The 20,853-nt window shown below is 39.0% G+C and overlaps 1 protein-coding gene across 1 annotated transcript; it reads right to left on the reverse strand.

Annotated features, from left to right (window-relative positions):
• Positions 1 to 339: 339 nt before the first annotated feature.
• LOC149837506 (calmodulin-binding protein 60 A-like) lies at positions 340 to 19,370 on the reverse strand. Its single transcript, XM_090006083.1, has 7 exons — positions 19,126 to 19,370; positions 18,947 to 19,022; positions 5,138 to 5,190; positions 4,544 to 5,034; positions 1,954 to 2,114; positions 1,281 to 1,484; positions 340 to 1,193 (listed from the first exon to the last, which is right to left on the reverse strand). The coding sequence occupies exons 1-7, from the start codon at positions 19,275 to 19,277 to the stop codon at positions 549 to 551; spliced, it is 1,782 nt and encodes a 593-aa protein (XP_089862209.1). The 5' UTR covers positions 19,278 to 19,370; the 3' UTR covers positions 340 to 548.
• Between the last annotated feature and the right edge of the window lie 1,483 nt (positions 19,371 to 20,853).

The raw sequence follows: 20,853 nt of genomic DNA on the forward strand, positions 1-20,853 counted from the left end.
AGGCATCCAACAAGCCAATTTAACTTTAACTAGGTAATCAAAGAAGTGGCTTGTATTCGTGCAGCTTTCCTTTTTTTTACCGAGGAAAAACTACATTCACCGAATTCACTAGCGTAAAACCCTAGTACAAAGTATAGGAGTAAACCCAGCTTTGGCCTCGGTGCAAGGGACACTCCTGTGGTTCCAAACATGCGACAGCCCCTTCAAGTTGATGATTTTCACAAGTCACCCCTTCCAGATGAGTGGAGCCCTTTGTGAGCATTTCTTTGAACATATTTTTCTTCTATCCAAGATAAAAAAATAAGAAATGGCAGAATTCTAAACATTAAACCATCCACAGGCTCAAAGCTGCATCTATACAGAATGATTATATGTAATTATATGTATTTACACTTTCAAACCACCAAAGCGACGGGGTTACCACATTCTATTGCTTTACAATCCTAGATGCTATACATGCAAATCGTATTCCATTAAGATCCTATGATGCTAATGAGAAAGAGTAACAACACTGACAAATGCCATCTACTCCTGTGCACTACCACATCTCAAAATTTTGATGTCTCCCTCATCTTGCTTCTCTTCACTATCCTCTTTATGCTGAATCTCCAATTCAATACAGCTCTCAATATCATCCAGCTCGCATGGGCCTTATAATTGTAAGTCTTTGATGGCGTTCCGAGGAAGTCATGGATGGCAACCGCGATATCCTCTTGAGCATCAATATGACGAGTCTTTGACTGCATGGCAGCATCAGAATCAAAATACCGCAGATGCTCATCGAATGAGAAATCTTGGCTCTCAATTTCTGTATCATATATAACTGGATCTGTCTCTCTGTATACTCCTACAGGATCATTGTATGGAGTACCAACAAGAGATTCAAGGGAAGAAAGACTGCATGCCCGACAGTTCTCGCTGGCCCCCGGGATGAGACATCTATCCAAACCCAAGGCACTGGCAGACAAGATTGACGAGAAAACATCAGATGATGATCCAGCTAGATGAGGCAAACATAATCCAGCTGCACTGTGATGACCTGATAAATCACTGGATGGAAACTCTAGCCCTGGAGGTCTGGAAGGAGTCACAGAAGAGAACTGCAGAGAACCATCAGGTTTAGCTGCCCCATAATAAGAGCTGACCTCACCCCAGTTTTGGTATGCAACCTTGACCAGTTTTTGCACATCAACCTGATACAAAAAGAGAAAAACAACCTTTTTTCAGAGATAGTTAATCAGAAAAATAGAACAGCATGTGATATTGAGATGATAAAGTGCCTTGTGGGTGTCTGTCAGCTCATCCATTGGAACCAGTTTTCCTTGAAGAAGAACCCCAAGCAGTCCACCCACAACATTGAAGAGAATTCCCATTCCTCTGTCAGAACGTGGATAATAAACATACATCTGCCCGTCAAGTACACAGGTTTTGGTATGATCTACCACAATTTCCCACATTTTGGTGGACATACCACTTCCTAGAATCTGAGGAAAAAAACCAAACATATGCAATCATACACACAGAACCCACAAGGGGGAAATAGATATCATGCAAGTATCTTCACATTACAAACAAAGGTTAGAATGTTGTACCTAACCATGACTGCAACCTCAACCTATGCATTCCAAACAAGGCATTGAATACAAAGTGAATAAGATTGGTTATTTAGTATCTGAATTTGCAAATTGCAAAGCCTGAAGAGACATGCTTGCACAAAAGTACATGTTTATCAAGACAAGTTCAAGCTGCCCCAAACATATACTCCAAAATTTTGTCACAATTTACACAATCTTTTGATTCAAATTGATAGATCTTTCTGAATAGAAAATGAAACCAACCATTGTAAGATAGCATGTTTAAGTACGTATCATGCTTCATATTCACAATTGAGTGTTTTCATAATAGTGAAAGACACTTTCAGAAGAAAGAGGAAAGAATGAAGATGAAAATTACACTCCGAAGTCTCTGAGGATCCATACACAGAAGTGTCAGAAAATCCTTTACAGTGTGGATGTTCTCATGGTTAAGACGCTTATGAAAGGCGCCATCTTTACCAATCTTATCAAGACGCCAGACTTCATCAGCCAGAAATGGAGGATAATGCTTCTTGTATACTGCAAAGAAAGAAATAACTGATATAAAGTACCACATAAAAGGGAAAGAGCCCATGTAAACTATTTGAAAGATGCCCAATCAGTTTGCTTTACTTTCAACTGAAGTAAATAGCTGATGATAACCACATTAAGAATAGAGAGGCATTGGTGTGTACTCACAACTACATACTGCATTAAGTTTAAACGGCAGATCCAATGCAAAAAAACAGTTACATTCATCCAGGGATTAAGTCACTTGCATCTTCTAATCCAAACTGATTTCATATATACACTATGAACATCATACATCATTGTTAAGCCCTACTCCAACTACAAGGAGTTGGCTTTACAAGTATTGTTTCTTTATTCCTTCCTATCTAGAGCTACAGCCTCAGTCGCCCACATTATTTCATCTCCTCTTTAAGGCCTCCATCTTAGTCTTCAACACTTTTATCTCTTACAATTTCTTTATGCTTGTGTCATGTCAATATATTTTATTGGTGCCATGATAGGTCTTCACACCACATCCCAACCACCTTAAAGGCACCTTAATCTTTTTATCAGCAATACTCCAAAACAGCTTTTATTATATTCGTTTTCAATTTCACAGTTTTTCACTACAAATATATATAACTTACTATACGCATCTTTACATGTACTCATATCTATATCTATATATATTTATAGCTGCAAGTGTGTGTATGCTTAAAATATTCTTTGGTGCCAGTCATGACGCTGCTGAAGGCTGATTTAGCGCAAATATTTTTAGCGCTGTTCACTAGAGTGTTCATCTTTTCCAGCTTGCCAATCAGAAAAAAAAAAAGTGTTCATTTTTCTGCGTGTAGGCAGCTACACCTTACTCTTTATATATATATATATATATATATATATATATATATATATATATATATATATATATATATATATATATATATATATATATATATAGAGAGAGAGAGAGAGAGAGAGAGAGAGAGAGAGAGAGAGAGTCTCAACCGAGTGCACCAGAAATATGTAACTTTCAAGTACACCAAGATTTCAGATTTTATATTTTTTTGGTTTTCAAAATCTAATTGTATGGATGTAATCTACATGCTTGGTTTTATAGGAACGTGCTCTTGGATCGTCGTTACGACATATAAGTAGGTTTTTTTTATGGCTTAAAAATCAACAGTACGGAATTTTTGCAAACATTGAAGCATCAAAAAACCAAACTTTTTGGCCGAGAAAACATGACATCTAGCATCCTCCATTCACACGAAGTTCACATATTCCAGCAACCATGTCTGTATGTGTGTAGGGTGTAGCTGCCTACGCCCAGAACAGCCTAACAAAAATCAACATTTCAGAGAATGGCACTAAAAGATTTGCACTAAAATGACCTTTATATATACATATATTTGTTTATTTATTTAGTTTTATAGCTATATAATTATATATTCATGGAATATATTTATCTCAAAATTGCCAATTAAGGAAGTACATGCCAAAACCTACACAAACCCATAACAGAAAACCAACATGAACTATGATCAGAAACATGGCATCCACACAATCCAGAACATGAATTTTAAGTGTGTGCATGTGTATTCACATGGGTGTGGAAAAACAAGATTAAACTTCTATAATTCTTGCATTTCCTCCTGACATTTCCTACTTCCACTACTAATGTGGCAACCTGAATGAATTCTATTTTCACATGCATCTTACATTTACCTTAGTTAACGCACATTGTGTAAATTAGCAGCTGGAACCAGCTTCATGATCTAAGAGAAGAATACTTTACAAAAAAAAATCATTTTCAATAATACAAGAAACTAGAATGGCAACTGACTTCAAGAAACTTAATCACAAAAGCAATGTGTGTGTGCACACACACACACAAACAAAAAACCATGTGAATAAAAGGAAGCATACACTATAAAGTAAAAGTGTAAAACAGATTTAGCAAATAGTTCGAAAATTTATGTGAAGAAATCATGATCTTACTAACAAATGCTTCTGATAGGAGATGAAGTCAAGATGTAATTATAGCATGATTCAACCAGGATCTTGAAGAGGTTGCAGTGTTTGACTTTCATAGCAGAAAATGAGAATAATTTTTTTACAAACCTATTGAAAAATAGATATGCTTATGCTTAAGCTGCAATAGTATGCCACAAAGGGTTTAAGACTCACATGTACTCTTTCTCCTGAAGACATGGACGAAAATTCCTACATCGAAAGCATTAACTTCACAAGTACCGGAGTCGAGAAAGTGCATGGTTGTAAAATAAAATTGTTAAATAAAGTTGTTTGTTTGAAATAAAGGTGGCTCAGGAGACGGGAATTTCAGTGTGCATCTTAATTTGTAAAAGCAAGTTATGGCAGTTCATCAAAAAGCATTATTTGAACATGTTTTAAACACATCATATCATATGCAATATCATCAAAATCTGTGTAATACTCACATTCTCCACGGTGATCCTTAACCATAAAAGATTCTGACATTGCCTCTCTAATCCTCACCCCATTAACAAAGCCTGCATCAACTCTTGCCCCAAGCCTGAATTTGCGGCTCCTTGTCCAACTTGAGTTGTCAGTGAAAACCAGGTCCCCTGCAGTGGCAGTGGCAGCATTGAGATTTAAAAACACATCGCCTCCAATAAGTAGTCTCCTTCCATCTCTTTCCCTTACTATATTAGTTTTAAATTGATCATATGTCCAATTCTCTTCATCGCCTTCAAAATCTCCTTCAAGAACCACGATTTCCACCTTAACTGAGGATTCAGGACCTGAAGTTACTACATGTCCAGTGAAGGCATCAACTAGTGATACACTTAAGGCAGAACCATCCTCTCCTTCAATTCTGCTACCAGTAAAAATTGGAAGGGAAAGTTTATTGGTGAACCGTAGTTGCAAACTTTTTGAACAAGATGGATGAATTTGTTTTGCACAAGATCTGCAAAAACAGCCAACAATATGATTTATGAAAATCTGAAGAATAGCAGTCAAACACTCAATCATGATTAGAAGAATAAAGTACTCAATTAGAAAATGCTCACCGGAGTTTGTTGGCTGGATAATTTTTTAATGCAAGTTCTATTTCTTCATGAACCTGAAAGGATAAACCACTACAGTTAGGTACCACAAGAAATTTGTGGTAACATTTTTCATATAGGCTACATATACACATATATATGTATTATGAATACCTACATATATACACATACATAGATACACAGGTACATACTTATATGCATACATGTGTGTGTAGTGTATGCGAATGTATACATATGTGTGCATAATAAAAAACTGCCACCAGATTCAAACCAACTTCTAAGCGAGCAACCTTGGTGATGTTTAAAGCAGAGTTACCGGAAGCGCCTAGGCAAAAGGGGAAGCGCGCTTCCCCGAAGCGTGCTTCGGAAGCGCGAAACGTCGCGCTTCCGAAGCGTGAGGGGAAGCGTCCCCCTTTTTTGGGAAGCGCGCTTCCCTTTTATGGGAAGCGCTTCCCCCACGTTTCCCCCACGCTTCCCCCTCGCTTCCCCCATTTTTTTCATTTTTTTTCGCTTCCCCTCGCTTCCAGTTCGCTTCCGGTTCGCTTCCTAGGTCGTTTCCGAGACGGTTCAGAATTTTCTTCTAAGTGGTCCCACGCTTCCCCGCTTCCTAAATTTTTGAAAGTGCCTCGCTTCCCGCTCCCGCTTCCTCGACTGGTAACTCTGGTTTAAGGTTCTTGATGAAGCATGAGTCTCCAAGTGCAATTGCATAGCCTCTCGAAGGCATGACATAAGTCTTGCTGACACATAAGCCTCAAGGCAATACATCCACATCCGAGACGAGAGTGCCCATTTAAAATCATAATCATTACCAAAGAAACAACAATCAATTATAATATTCAAGAAATGCAAAAAGAGAACTGAGAAATGACAGTTCTTGTATTCTCTCAACGACTAATCACCAAACATAAATCATGCATGACAAACAAATTGCTGAAATTTTACAGCAAATGCACATAAAAGAACTGGCTGAAACTTAAGAAATAGCAGGAACCAGCTATGTTTCCTTTTTCCATAGGAACAGGACCCAGCTGTTACAACAAAAATCTGCTCACGTTTGAAGCTTGAAGACACAGTTAACCCACATCAGGTAAAATACATCGTAATACTCATTTGGCAGCTAAAATGGCACGTATTAAAGGTCTGAGTGGTAAGTTTTGCATTAAACCCATATCATGAATGTCACTTTTAAAAAATAAGGATCTTAAAATATCTTATTTTATAATGTTATAAAGCAATCAATGGTTATTTAATATTTTCTGAATGTGTATAACTGTTTAGTTATACATTGCCGGTTCCAAGCCCGGATAAAGGAGGAGGGTTGTGGTAGGCCAGTGACAGCCAGCATAAAAACTTAGCCATACCCTATGAATATGAACCAATATGAGAATTTCGTTGGGGGCGTTCCCTACTGAGTGACGCGTTGTACTCTATAGGCCCGAAGACAGTGATAAATGGGCAAGGGTTGCTAGGTCGTCGCCCAGAAGCGACGCGTCACACCGGCGCCTGGGTGTGGTGTCAAATAGGCAAGGGTTCCCTCACTTTGTTGGACGGGTGGGGGTAAAGAAGTTAGTCCAATACCATAAAATTAGGTTAGCCACTTGGAACATAGGGTCTTTAACTGGTAAGTTGGTAGAGTTAGTAGATGTTATGTGCAGAACAAAGATTGATATTTTATGTCTACAAGAGACCAAATGGGTAGGTGAGAAAGCAAAAGTGATAGAACCTTGGGGATATAAAATTTGGTATACAGGAATAAATAGGAATAAGAATGGAGTAGGGATTGTTATGAGTCGTGAGTTTATAGATAATGTAGTTGAGATCCGTAGGAAGGGTGATAGGATTTTACTTATTAAATTAGTATTAGGTACAGATATTATTAATATTATTAGTGGTTATGCACCTCAAGTAGGTTTAGATGATTCTATTAAGCGTCAATTTTGGGAACATTCAGATGGAGTAGTACAAGAGATATCTTATGGAGAAAAGTTTTTCATCGGCGGTGACCTTAATGGACATGTAGGCATTAGTAGGGATGGATTTGAGAGTATCCATGGAGGCTATGGTATAGGAGAAAGAATCGAAAGTGGAGAAAGGATTTTAGATTTTGGTTTGTCCTATGATATGATCTTATCTAACACTTGGTTTAGGAAGAGAGAGTCTCACCTAGTAACATTTAAAAGTGGGGTTAATACAAGTCATATAGATTTTTTCCTACTTAGAAAGAGAGATAGGGGTCGTTGCATCGATTGTAAGGTTATACTGATTGTAAGGTTATACTGGGAGAAAGTGTAGCTACACAACATAGAGTCTTAATTTTAGATCTTAGAATTAGAAAATGCTGCAAAAGAGATAGACATAGGATAGATCCTAGAATTAAGTGGTGGGCACTGAAAGGAGCTAAACAAGGAACTATGTCACAGGGACTCGGCAAAACAGGTGCTGCACCCGCGTCGACGCGACGCGGGTGCGCGTGAGGGTGCGGCACTGGGTGTGGTCAACACGACCCTGGGTGCGGTCAATGCACCCAGGGTCATTTTTGTCCACTGTTTGGGCGTAAAAAAAAACCCGATGAAAAGGAGGATTAGGGCAAAAAAAAAATTTGCCCTAATCTCTCCTCTCCTCTCCCCCTAAGCTCGAGCTCTCTTCCATCGTCGCCCCAGCTCCGCCTCCCAGGCTCCTCCTCTCTTTTCGCAGGTATGTACCCTCGCTCACTCTCTTCTTGGGTCGGCAGGGGAGGGGGCGAGCACCCCGTTCCCTTCTCGCTCTCTTGTTGGGTCGACTGGGAAAGGGCCAAGCCCCCCCCCCCTCCTCTCGGTCTCTTGTTGGGTCGGCAGGGGAGGGGCAGAGCCCCCCTTGCTCCCTCGTTTTTTGGCACAGGAGGGGCCGAGTCCCCCCCCCCTCTGGCTCTTTTTTTGGGTCGACAGGGGAAGGGTCGAGCCCCTCCCCCCTCTGGCTCTCTTTTTGGGTCGACAGGGGAGGGACCGAGCCCCCCCCCCCCCTCCCCCTGCTCCCTCTGTTTTCGGCAGGGGAGGGGCCGAGCCCCCCTCGCTCTCGCTCTCTTATTGGGTTGGCAAGGGAGGGGCTGAGCCTCTCCTTCTCCCTGTGTTTTCGACAGGGGGAGAGGATCGAGTATAATTGATTTGAAAATTTTAATGTATTTTTTTTGTGTTTTCAGGATAAAAATGACGGATAAAGGGAAAGGACTTGCGTCATCCTCATCCCAACATGTGAGTTCTGCTGCTAGTTTTGCTGATAGTTGCAGTGGGATTGATGATATGGGGCCACTATGGGTACATGTAGATAAACTTGCAAAAACTAGAAAAGGAAGTGGTGGAAACAAGAGATTTTGATGCAAGCTCTACGAAAGAGATTCTGTTGGGTCTTACACAAGAGTGAAGGCTCATTTGTTGAAGATACCAGGACATGGCATTTCAGTTGCAGAAAAGTTGATGAAGCAATGCGAAGACAATACAAGAAAATACAAGAAGAATATGAGAAGAGAAAGGCAATGGCCGATTCTTCTGCAGTCAGTGTGCCATTTGCAAGCCACCAAGAAGATGCTGGAAAAAAAAAAAAAAAGTCAATGTAGGAGGTAGAGGAACGATACAAGCAACATTCAATACATATGGAAGAGAATAATTGGATAGAAAAGTTGGGAGGTATTTTTATTCTGGTTCACTCCCATTTAATGCGACTAGAAATCCTTATTGGAAGGATTTAGTAACATCCTTGGCAAATTGTAATTTGAGTGGTTATGTGCCTCCAAGTTCAGAAAAAATACGAACCACACTTCTTGTAGAAGAGAAGGCAAATGTGGAGAGGTTGCTAGAGATTAAAAAATATTCATGGGAGCAAAATGGAGTTTCTATTGTGTCTGATGGATGGACATATATTCAAAGGCGTCCATTAATCAATTTCATTGCTTGTTCACTTAGTGGCCCAATATTCTTGAAAGTAGTTGATGCATCTGGGGAATATAAAAATGCAGAGTATTTGAAGGGATTGTTTATAGAAGTGATAAAAGAATTGGGTGATCAGAAAGTGGTACAAATCATTACAGACAACGCTCCAGTTTGTAAAAGTGCAGCGTTGAGTTTGGAGAGTGAGTACCCTCATATTTTTTGGACTCCCTGTGTAGCACACAGCTTAAATCTAGCCCTAAAAAGCATCTGCAACCCCAAAGAAGAAGAAAATTCACAAGCATATGTTTTATGTTCATGGATTGAAGATTTAGAAAGAAATGTCAAAAGCATTAGGAATTTTGTTGTTAACCACCATTGTGTTAATGCTATATTTAATAGGCATTCTTATTTAAAATTGTTGAAGGTCGCTGAAACACGTTTTGCGTCCATCATTGTGATGATGAAGAAGATTAAAAGAGTGAAGAATGCTTTGATTAACATGGTCACTGATGAAAATTAGACATTCTATCGTGTTGATGATGATATCAAGGCTCAAGAAATTAAAAAATTCATTCTTGATGATGAGTTTTGGGACAAAGTGGTATACTTCCTTCAATTTACGCAACCTATTTGGGAAATATTAAGAGAAGTTAATAAGGATGAACCCATGCTTCACAGATTTTATGAAATGTGGGATAATATGATTGAAAAAATACAAGCTATAGTTTTCGAGCATGAAGAAAAAAATCCTGCATTGGATGATTCAGATTTTTTTAATCATATTCATTCAATTTTAGTCAGAAGATGGGATAAGAGCAACACTCCTTTGCATTGCATGGCACATTCTCTTAATCCAAAATATTATGCAAATAAGTGGCGGGCTGGTGGTATTGGTCGTGTCCCTCCAAATTTAGACCCAGAGCTATCAAGACATAGAAATATGTGTATGACAAGACTTTTTCCAGAAGCATATCTTCTACATCAAGTCATACAAGAGTTTGGAAAATTTTCATCTTCGAGATTATATGGACCGGCATTATTCGCGAGAGAAGAAGATAATATAGATCCTATCACATGGTGGTCAACATTTGGATCAGAAACACCTCTTCTCCAACGTCTTGCATTAAGATTGCTATCGCAGCCTGCTAGTTCATCTTGTTGTGAAAGAAATTGAAGCACATATTCTCAAATCCACAACATGATGAGAAACAAACTCACCAGCAAGCGTGTAGAGGATTTAGTATATGTTCATTCAAATCTTCGATTACTTTCGCGAAGCAATGATGAATACAGGTACTAATTTGCTCTCTTAGTTATTTGATTATTTCTTAGTTTTCATTTAAATATACTTTTATTGTATTTATCATTTTCAAATTAGATTTATAACGCCGACAAGGAACATCCAAATTTTGGGATGTAAACCCAGAAGAGTGTGACTTCGAGGGAGAACATGATTTCAACATAACAAACATGGATTTAGCTGAGCCCAGTATTCCTTCTAATAATGCATTTGATGATGAAGAAGAAGATTATTAACATCCATTACTTCATCAGGATATACTTTGGTATGTAATTTAGTTCTTTTATACTTTACTTATTTGATTGATATTTAGGTCGATTTATGTAATTGTTTTACTTATTTGATTGATAATTTGATATTTAGGTTGATATACTGCATGCATGATGAATCATATTATGACAATCTATGTCACATGGGTGCGGGTGCGGGTGCGGGTGCGAGGATTCGGCACTTCCAAAAAACCCAGGTGCGGGGGTGCGGTAGGGGCAAAATTGTAAATATATATATATATAAAAGGGAGGTCCGGGGGTTCCCTCCGACGTGGGTCCAGCTGCGCGGTCAGCGGGCGGGGGTCCAAGCAGATTCATCATAAGAAAAACCATACTCAAACTCGATAAAAACTACATGAACTAGACTCAGGCCATATCGGATAAACTATTGTTTTTTATCATATTTACATTGAGAAATTGCGAGTCTTAATCGAAACACAGGTCAGGTCTGGGTCTGACATAAAATTTCACAAACTATACTGGGATTAATCGAATCTTCGGGTCTGAACCTGAATCTTAATCAGGTCTTCTTATTTATCACTATACCTGACCTTATAAGGCTTGGTACAGGTCGGGTCCGAGTAAACCCGACCCGTTGATACCCCTAATCTTGACACTCAAAAGCTTCAAACAGTGTGCACAATAAATGAATAAGATACGAAAGCTAAATCGACAGCTTCGTCTTTTAATAATTCAACCCTCGGCACACTTTTCGGGTTCATCGCATACACGCTGCAGGACAGGCCTAGACCGATAGGAAACAGTAGACGCCTCTCTCTCTCTCTCTCTCTCTCTCTCTCTCTCTCTCTCTCTCTCTCTCTCTCTGCCCATTTCGTCTGTGCGTTCAGAAGAAAAATCAGGTTAACAGAGGGAGCAAATGTTAAATGGAGGCTCCTCAAAGCCATCATGAGCAGCAGCAGCACCCGCAATGGAAATCCCACATCGAAGAAGACCAGAGCTTTCTGCCCCCTGCAAAAGCCCCTCGACTCGCATCGCCACGAGATGCGGTTCGCCTCTCTGCACGTATTTCTTCTTCCATTCTACCTACCTAACAATAACAAAGAAGGATAAGAAACACATCACTCGTTGGTCCATAACTTTTCTTCATCCTTTTTGTGTTTTTGTTCCGAAAAAAAATTTAAAAAAACCCAAAAAAATGAACCAAAATGACCCTGGGTGCGGTCAACTCACCCAAAGTCTCGTTGACCGCACCCGGTGCCGCACCCGCATCGAGTCGCGTCGACGCGGGTGCGGCACTCTGCTAGCCGAATCCCTATGACATAGATGACAATGTTAACTGTTAAATGTTAAACTGTTAAAACTTCAAAATTATATATATATATAGAATTTTTTTTACATTTTTGCCCCTGCCGCACCCCCGCACCCGGGTTTTTTGAAAGTGCCGCATCCCCGCACCCGCACCCATGTGACATAGACAATGAATGTTTGTAGAGCAGGTAGTTAAGGAAGGTGATTGGTGTCTCGACGAGGATTCAGAATCAATGTGGAATAAGATAGCGGCTATGTCACAGGGATTCGGCTAGCAGGGTGCCGCACCCACGTCGACGCGACTCGACGTGGGTGCGGGTGCGGGTGCGGGTGCAGTCAACCCGACCCTGGGTGCATTGACCGCACTCAGGGTCATTTTTGTCCTTTTTTGGATTTTTTTTTTTAAAAAAATTTTGCCCTATGAAATGGGCTGCGGAATTTTAAAAAAAATCTTTGGGGGGCCACTGCTCCCTTATAACCCCCCGCCAGGGGCGGCCCCCCCTGGACCCCCGCCCGCTGACCGCGCAGCGGGACCCGCGCCGGGGGGAGCCCCCGGAGCCCCCTTCCTGCAAGGGCAAAAACAATGAATCAGGCTCCACAACTCATCACTTTCATCTTTGGGGACAACCATATAAGATAAAAAAATGGTAAAAAGTAAGTTGGAAATAAATGTCATGGACCTTAACAGCTACCATACATTCATACATATACATTATACATGATATATATATATATATATTTTTTTTTACATTTTTGCCCCTGCCGCACCCCCGCACCCGGGTTTTTTGGAAGTGCCGAATCCCCGCACCCGCACCCATGTGACATAGGATAGCGGGTGGCATGAGAAAAGTGGCTAAGGAGGTATTGGGTGAGTCTAAAGACGGTGCACCGCTAGGTAAGGATACATCATGGTGGAACAAGGATGTCAAATTAGCTATTAAGGTTAAAAGAGAGTGTTATAGAAATCTAAGAGTCGTGATAATGAGAATTTGGAGAAGTATATGCTAGCAAAGAAGGAAGCTAAAAAAGTAGTTCGAAACGCGAGAGATAAGGTAGATAAAGAGGTTTATGACAAGTTGGATACCAAAGAGGGTGAGAAGGATAGTTATAGGCTTGCAAAGACGAGAGATAGGAAATCGAGGGATCTGATTATGGTTAGATGTATCAAAGATGAAACGCAAAGGGTTTTAGTCAAAGATGAAGAGATTAAGGAGAGATGGAAAGATTATTTTGATAAGCTATTTAATGGAAGTCATGCTCAGGATCTTGAAGACTTCTCCATTCCTTTTCATGAGATGAATCATGACTTCATGCGCAAGATTTCAAAAGAAAGAAATTGCAGAGGCTTTGAAGAAAATGAAATCAAGAAGGGCAGTTGGCCCAAATGGTATACCTATCGAGGCTTGAAAATGCTTGGGAGAGAAAGGTTTAGAATGGTTGACAAATCTTTTTAACAAGATTTGGCGGACAAATAAGATGCCTAATGAGTGGAGGAAGAGTACTTTGGTGCCTTTATATAAGAATAAGGGTGATATACAAGATGATTGCACAAACTAACGTGGTATAAAACTCATGAGTCATACTATAAAACTTTGGAAAAGGGTGATTGAGTCTAGGTTGAGAAAGGTTGTCATGATATCGGAGAATCAATTTGGTTTTATGCCTGGAAGATCAACTATGGAAGCTATACATCTTCTTAGACAACTTATTGAGAGAAATAGAGAGAGGAACAAAGATTTGCATATGGTTTTTATTGATTTGGAGAAGGCATACGATAGAGTACCTAGGGACGTTCTCTGGTGGACAATGATGAAGAAAGGTGTTTCTCTCAAGTACATTAGTATAATTAAAGATATGTATGAAGGAGTAGTAACCAATGTCCGCACTTATAGAGGGGTGACAACCAATTTTCCTATAATGGTTGGGTTACATCAAGGATCTGCTTTAAGCCCTTTCCTATTTGCTATATTGATGGATAAGCTTACGAGATCAATTCAAAAAAATGTGCCGTGATGTATGTTATTTGCTGATGATATTGTTTTGATTGATGAGTCTAGAGCCGAGGTTAATGCTAAGTTAGAATTATGGAGACAGACATTGGAAGCAAGAGGTTTTAAGTTGAGTAAGAGTAAGACAGAAAATATGGAATGTCGGTTTAGTAAGCAACGAAGTAGTGATGGGAGTGTAGTGAAGCTTGGTGAGCAAGAAATATCGGTGGATGATTGTTTCAAATATTTGGGATCTATCATTTAGAAGTACGGAGAAATTGATGGAGATGTAAATCATAGGATAAAGGTTGGGTGCATGAAATGGAAAAGTGTACCTGGAGTATTGTGCGATCGTAGAATGCCATTGCGGTTGAAGGGAAAGTTTTATAGGACGACTATTAAGCCCGCTTTACTATATGGTATGGAATGTTGGGCTGCCAAGAGACGTCATATTCAAAAAATGAGTGTAGTTGAGATGTGTATGCTTAGATGGATGTATGAAAATACAATAAAAGATAAGATTCGGAACGAGGAGATACGTAAGAAGGTAGGCGTTGCACCCATTGAAAATAAGATGAGAGAGAATCGTTTACGGTGGTTTGGATATATTCGGTGAAGGCCTAATGATGCTCCACTTAGAAGGATAGAGAAATGGGAAATATATATTAGTTAAAAGAGGTCGGGGTAGGCCTAGGAAGACTTGGATAGAGATGATAGGAAAGGATATGAATGCTTTGAACCTCACCAAGGACATGGCATTGGATAGAAATGATTGGAGGAGAAGGATTCATGTGGAAGACCCAAAATGATTTTCTTTTTTGGTTCATATCGCCGACCCCAATTGTTTTGAGATGAAGGCGTAGTTATTGTTGTTGTTGTTGTAATGTTTCATATGCTTGTGTACTAAAGAGTGTCAAAATGATACACCATCAATTACATGAGTTAGAGATTGTTAATTAAATGATGAAATTTTAGCATGGTGGCAAAGTAGGCTTTCTAGAAGTTGTTCTATTGGAAACATGTTAAAACTCCTATCTCCAAGTGTGCACAACATGCTTGATTTGAAGTTCGAACTCTTAACGTTCATCATTCTTAAGTTACAATGACTTTGTTCTTCATGGACATGATAATAACCATGTGACATCTAACATAGTGATTTAACACAAGCATAAGCTCAGGCAAATTGTTTATTGTAACCCGTGTTGTAAGTATCATATTGTATCGTACGATATGTATCGTTACTTTTGGGTTTTGCGATACAATACACACTCATAGTGCGATACGAGTGTCTATCGTACGATACACCCCCTGTATCGTGGCGTGTTGTATCATACGATATAGGGTGTATCGTACGATACACCTTAGGCGCACTTTAAAAAGGCTAAAAGTTACTTTTTTCATTTTGAGTTTTAAATACCTTTTGAGGGCTGACTTCCCCATATGTCTAGAGGCCATTAGAAGTGCATTTCTACCATTTTTTCACCCAAAGAACAGGGTTAAAGTAAAAAAAAGTGCATCTCCACCATTTTTCATTAAAAAAATGGGTTAAAGTAAAAAATATTTATTATGAATAAAATTACAAACATACTCTCCAAATTTGAAGATTTATATCAAGATAGAAATCAGGCTTCACACTCCTCAAAAAAAATGGCATAAGATGATCTGGCATGGCAATGGGGCACTCTTGTAATGAGTGAAAACTGATAGAAAATCGAGTGCAACTATTGTAATAATATATTTTTTTATGTAATATAAAATATTTAATATTTTTCATTGTTATTTTGAGGTAGTTGATGTTTGATGATGTCTTATGCAGCTCATAGAAACACAAATGCTTCATATGTGATTTTATGGTTGTATTTTGTGCAATTCATCATTGTTTCATGCGATATGATTTTTTTAGAATTTTTGCTTATTTTTTATTTTATTTTTTTTGCTTATTTTGGATCTTTTGAAAAATATTTATTAAAAAAGTACGATATGATATAATTCAGTTTTGGCCCCGACCGATATGGGTAACGATACGATACTTACAACCTTAATTGTAACCACCACTTTTCTTTCCATTTGGCATTTTCTACTCATGGACTGCATACTCAAGGCTACGCTGGAGGGATTGATAGGTATATTAAAGCACGTTCAGCTAGATGGTTATCCCTCAATATGATAGATTTGTCCACACTACTTATTGCATAGTCACATGTATTGTTAAAGGTAATTTCTTAGCGAGGGTATTTCTCAAAGAGATTTTCAAAAGTTGATAAATCTCGAGAATATCTTGTGAGTTTAAAAAATTGAAAAAAAGTATAAATAACAACAAAAAAGCTAAGAAAATAATAAGTTTTGCATTATTTTTCTTCAAAAAATATAAAGAAACATGTTTTGAAGGTTTTCAAATATAAAAGAAACAAAAAAATAGGAAATGCAAACTTAAAATAAAAAAATAGAGTTTTCCCAAAAATGTCACGAGATATGACCTTTAATATCGGCTACCTTAAAATATCGAGATTTCTCATGATATTTTGAAAATATCGCCGATATCGGTGATAGTGCTCTATTGTGTATAAAATGTTCCTTCATTGTACTTTATAAAACTTGAGGACAAGTATTGGGAAGTGGTCATGAAGAGAAGAGTTCTACACATAATCAAGGTCATCTTTGTAATCAGTAGATGCAAGTTCAATGAAGGGATTGGAATGGGTTACTAGTGGTGTCTCCATCTTGTGCATGTATCACCACAGGGAAGTCCCTTATGTGATTCCATGGCCATGTCAAGAATAGAAGGAGCAGGTTTCACAGCGGATGTAGAAGAAACAAAGCAGCCAAACGAATTGATACATTGAAACTCAAAAACTTAGAAAAGAAAATAATGTAACAAGTGAAAAACACAGCTTATGACAACACAAGTAGAAATGCATGCTGTCAGCAGGTTGAATAATGAAACTAATAAATTTAACACTACAACACATAGTTATGCAGACCTGGAAAAAAGACTTGGATAGAAAGTTAAGTGGCTAGTATGATAATATCAGTCAACCAACTATGGTACTGATAGCAATCAGCCTTTAGACTATTTTTATGGTAAAATTTAGCCTGAACACATGTCTAGCAGCTGATTATATGGTCATGAACCATTAATAGTATATGTTTTAACACTAAAATCAGATTTTGAAAAAGGCATTGATATCAAGTACATTAAACCATCCAAAACCAAATTAATTGTTCAACAAGCTAAGAACATGATACACCTGATTTCACAGGCTAAATGTCCAGATCCGATACCTTGAGTAAATCTAAAAGCAATACACCTAATCTAATGATTTTGGAGAATTATGGAGTATCATTCTCTCTTATGGCATTGTTCAATATTTAGTTTGTGGGAAAGCCTTAGAGCAAGGTTTCAAAGATAGAAGGATGAAAGGTGGAAGATATAGGATAGGTTGGACAATGTAGACCCTAACCCTTTTGAATAGATATTAGGTCCTAGGGACTAAGCACCCCTAATTATGCCTTGCAAAACTTGTTACAGTTATTTTAGAATTTTCAAGTTTGCCACAGAACCAGTCATGACTCAAATTTGACCTAATGAACTCAGCCCAACACTTAAAATTAAATAGAGCATGAACCAAAATAATTTCAAAAGTAATATGCATATAAATTTTGATTGCAGAGTTTCAACCAAGACCAAAACATTCAGACAAACCAATTTGGTATGTGCACACACTATGAAGATCAATTCTAGGACTCACTGGGTTCAAATCATCGAATCGCATGAACTCAGAACACACTTGGTAGATCATGAAGCATTTGATACGTGGATGGTCATAGGATGCAAATTCGATAATTCAAATTTGAAACCAAACATGAGTCAAGAACAAGAAACTCAGTTCTGAATCAAAACAACAGATCCAGATACTTATGATGAACACTGAATTGCATGTAAATGTGTGTGAATCCAATTAGCAGTACCCATCCAAATGACCATGATTAGATCTAGATACGTGCAATTTTCTCAAATTATGAAGAGTTATGAGGACTTCTCTATTAATCACCAAATTCTTGTTTACAAAGTAGTTAGCCATCATAAGGTTAAGGTAATGTACAAGGAAATAAACATGCCCTCAAATGAGATGCTAGTATAACATTGTTAAGAAGTATTACAAATCTATTATCACCAACATGGACTAAAGGATCCTAAAGGTACATTTATACATAATATTGAGCATTATTTTTCTAGAGGTGATATGCCATTCCCCTCTTGTTTTTATTTTCTCTTTTTTCACTTGCTTATTCTGTCCTGTAACATGATTGATACAAACTAGACAGCATTCATCTCTTCAGAACAAACTAGTGCATGTTAATCAAGTTCTTTTGAAAAGTCACGTGTCAGATAGATGATGCATCATCACATGCCCATCCGAGTGATCCAAATATATCCTTTCCGTGAACATTAATCTAACCCCGTGTAGAATAATGCCGCCTACCATGGTCAAACAATAACTCCTACCTGTTTCATACATCAAAGCAATCTTCAGCAATGGCAATATTCTCATTCTCAAGAGGGTTTCCATGATCCAACTCGCGAACAACCAGCTGACTGAGTTCCTTAGAGCATAGTTGCAACGGAGCCCCCACATTTTTCTTTTCTTTTTTTTTCATTTCATCTATCTTCCTTGACACCATAGGACCCTTCATGATAGAACCCATGACATACCGCCAAACAATCAATTTGGGTTCTGTTATCTATGTCACTTCACAACTTCCTCACCGACTAATATCATTCACAACTCACTCATCAAACTCCTCTAACCTTCTTCTACACTAACAGATCATGACACGAGAAAATGCATCTCCAACTAGCGACTAACGATGACATTGCTCTCTTTCATGCATATCCCAGACAATCCTCAATCGCCTCGATCACACCATCACCAAATCCCGACACCTACCAAATACAAATTTCACCCCAATGGACTCGCCAGACCGCGAAAAACGAATGAAAAAAAAACACAGAATTTCCCCTAATATACGCCACAAAAACGCAACAAAAAAAAAACTACGGGAAGTGGAAGGAATCGACTTACGACGCGGCGGAACAGGGGCTCCAAGGCAGAGACGAACTTCTGGATGTTGTTGTTACTCATTACCTCCCTTATCACGCTTTAAACACCCCATGAATCCCAACAGAGAAAAAGGGCAAAAGAGAATCAGCACGTAGCGAAAACCCTAACCCTAACCGAAGAAGAGGAGAAGGGGCGATTACCTAGACCAAAGGGGGACTCTCCGGCGCTTCTCCTCCGGAGAGCGCCCGCCGGAGCCTTCCTCGCTCTCCGGCTGCCGTTTCTGCGACATCCTCCGGATGATAAGATAGAAACAGAAAGATAGGGAGAGAGAAGGAAAGACTCTAGAATTCATTTATGGAGACGCCATGAGGAGAACACGGAGGAGAGGAAGAGGAGAGCTGCAGAGGCCCCATCATTTGGACAAGCCACAAGTGGGCAGAGAGAGAGAGATAGAAGGGTGGTGGGGGCGGCTTGGTTTTTATTAACGTTCTAGAAAGAGAAAGAAGAGGACCCGGACCCTCACCGGACCCAACAAGAACAGGGTCCCACCCGAAACGCGTGGAACGATTGGGAGTGGGTCCAAGTTTCCGCGTTTTCTCCTCTCACCCTTTGCTAGGAGGTGACCAACGACCGGGATTTGGGATTTGGGAATCTCCTTCAAGAAAATGGGTCCGGACCGCCGCTGGAATATGGATCCATTTTTCAAGAATATTCATTTATGAACGGGTCGGGTTCGTTCAAACACTAGTCAAATCTGACACGATTCTTGAAACCAGTGTATCTTAGAAACATTATTTTTATAAATGATACGTACTTTTTTAGAAGTTTAAAATTAGCGAAATGATGTAAAATAAATACAAATGTGTTAGGTTGGCATGACCAATACGGTACGGAATCTGATGGTGGATCGAATTTGATGTACTGGAACTATAACCAAACCGTATCTAAATCCGAGAGCATCACAGGTCATATTGTATATTACCGATCAATGGTTGCATTCAATCTCAGGCCACACATCTCACTTGGGAACTGTGTATCTTGACAACTGTGAAAGTGGGGCCCACGGACATCTTCATCAGGTGGAATGTGCGGTGGGGATTGAATATAACCGAAGAATTGATTATGCGTTGCTCACGGTAAAAAGATGCGGATCAATTTGGAACCCAAATTCCTGGGATGGTTAGTGAAAAGCTAAGGATCAATTTGGAAAAGACAATAAGGTAGGGATGTCTTTGTCTATTTCCAATAAGATAGCAATGATTATGACAAAAACCCTGTTTTTGTGATTTTATTGCAAGAAATTCGCATGTGGTGAATATCTCGTTAAAACTATGAGAAACGCAATTCTTTCTTATTTTGATTATAACATGAATTTATCAGGATATTTTTGATATTTTTAGGTTTTACTTTTACTTTTATTATTGCATTTACATATTTTTTTAATATAAATGTGCTAAGATTTTTTTAATGTGATATTTTTCTTTGTCAAGAAAATTCTAAGAAGAAGATTTGTGACTGTGGTTTGAATCCCTTTCAAGTTTCACTCATGTTTTTCTATATATAACCTGAAGAAACTGCACCCAGTACAAAGACCTGGTTGCACTAGCCCAATCCATATCTACTGTTGTCATGTCGGCAGTGTAAAATTCTGAGGCTAGGATCCCCTTCCCTGGGGCCTATGCTACTCAATGGCTTGCACAGAGGGGCAATGCCTATGAGAATCGAATATTGACTGGCCATCTAGAAGCCAAGGCCCCACCCCACTACGCCAACCCCTCTTGGGGCATGTTTCACTCATGTAGCTGGACTAAACCCAAGTGCTTAGTGGGCTTATTGGCTCCCAGTTGTAAACATCTAAATTACAGTCAAACAGAGACCTGGTTAGCCAGCTTTAATATGGGTCTGAATCTGTTGCATATCCAAATCAT

This window comes from Nuphar pumila, chromosome 5, assembly GCF_984573655.1.
Source record: "Nuphar pumila chromosome 5, dmNupPumi1.hap1.1, whole genome shotgun sequence".
Lineage (NCBI taxonomy): Eukaryota > Viridiplantae > Streptophyta > Magnoliopsida > Nymphaeales > Nymphaeaceae > Nuphar > Nuphar pumila.

Excerpts from the sequence above, each read along its gene's own strand:
- LOC149837506 (XM_090006083.1), bottom strand. The coding sequence starts at position 19,277 with ATGAATTCTAGAGTCTTTCCTTCTCTCTCCCTATCTTTCTGTTTCTAT. Across the intron at positions 19,023-19,125 it reads AGAGTCCCCCTTTGGTCTAG|CGTGATAAGGGAGGTAATGA; the intron begins GTAATCGCCCCT and ends GGGTGTTTAAAG. Across the intron at positions 1,194-1,280 it reads AGCTGACAGACACCCACAAG|GTTGATGTGCAAAAACTGGT; the intron begins GCACTTTATCAT and ends TTTTTGTATCAG.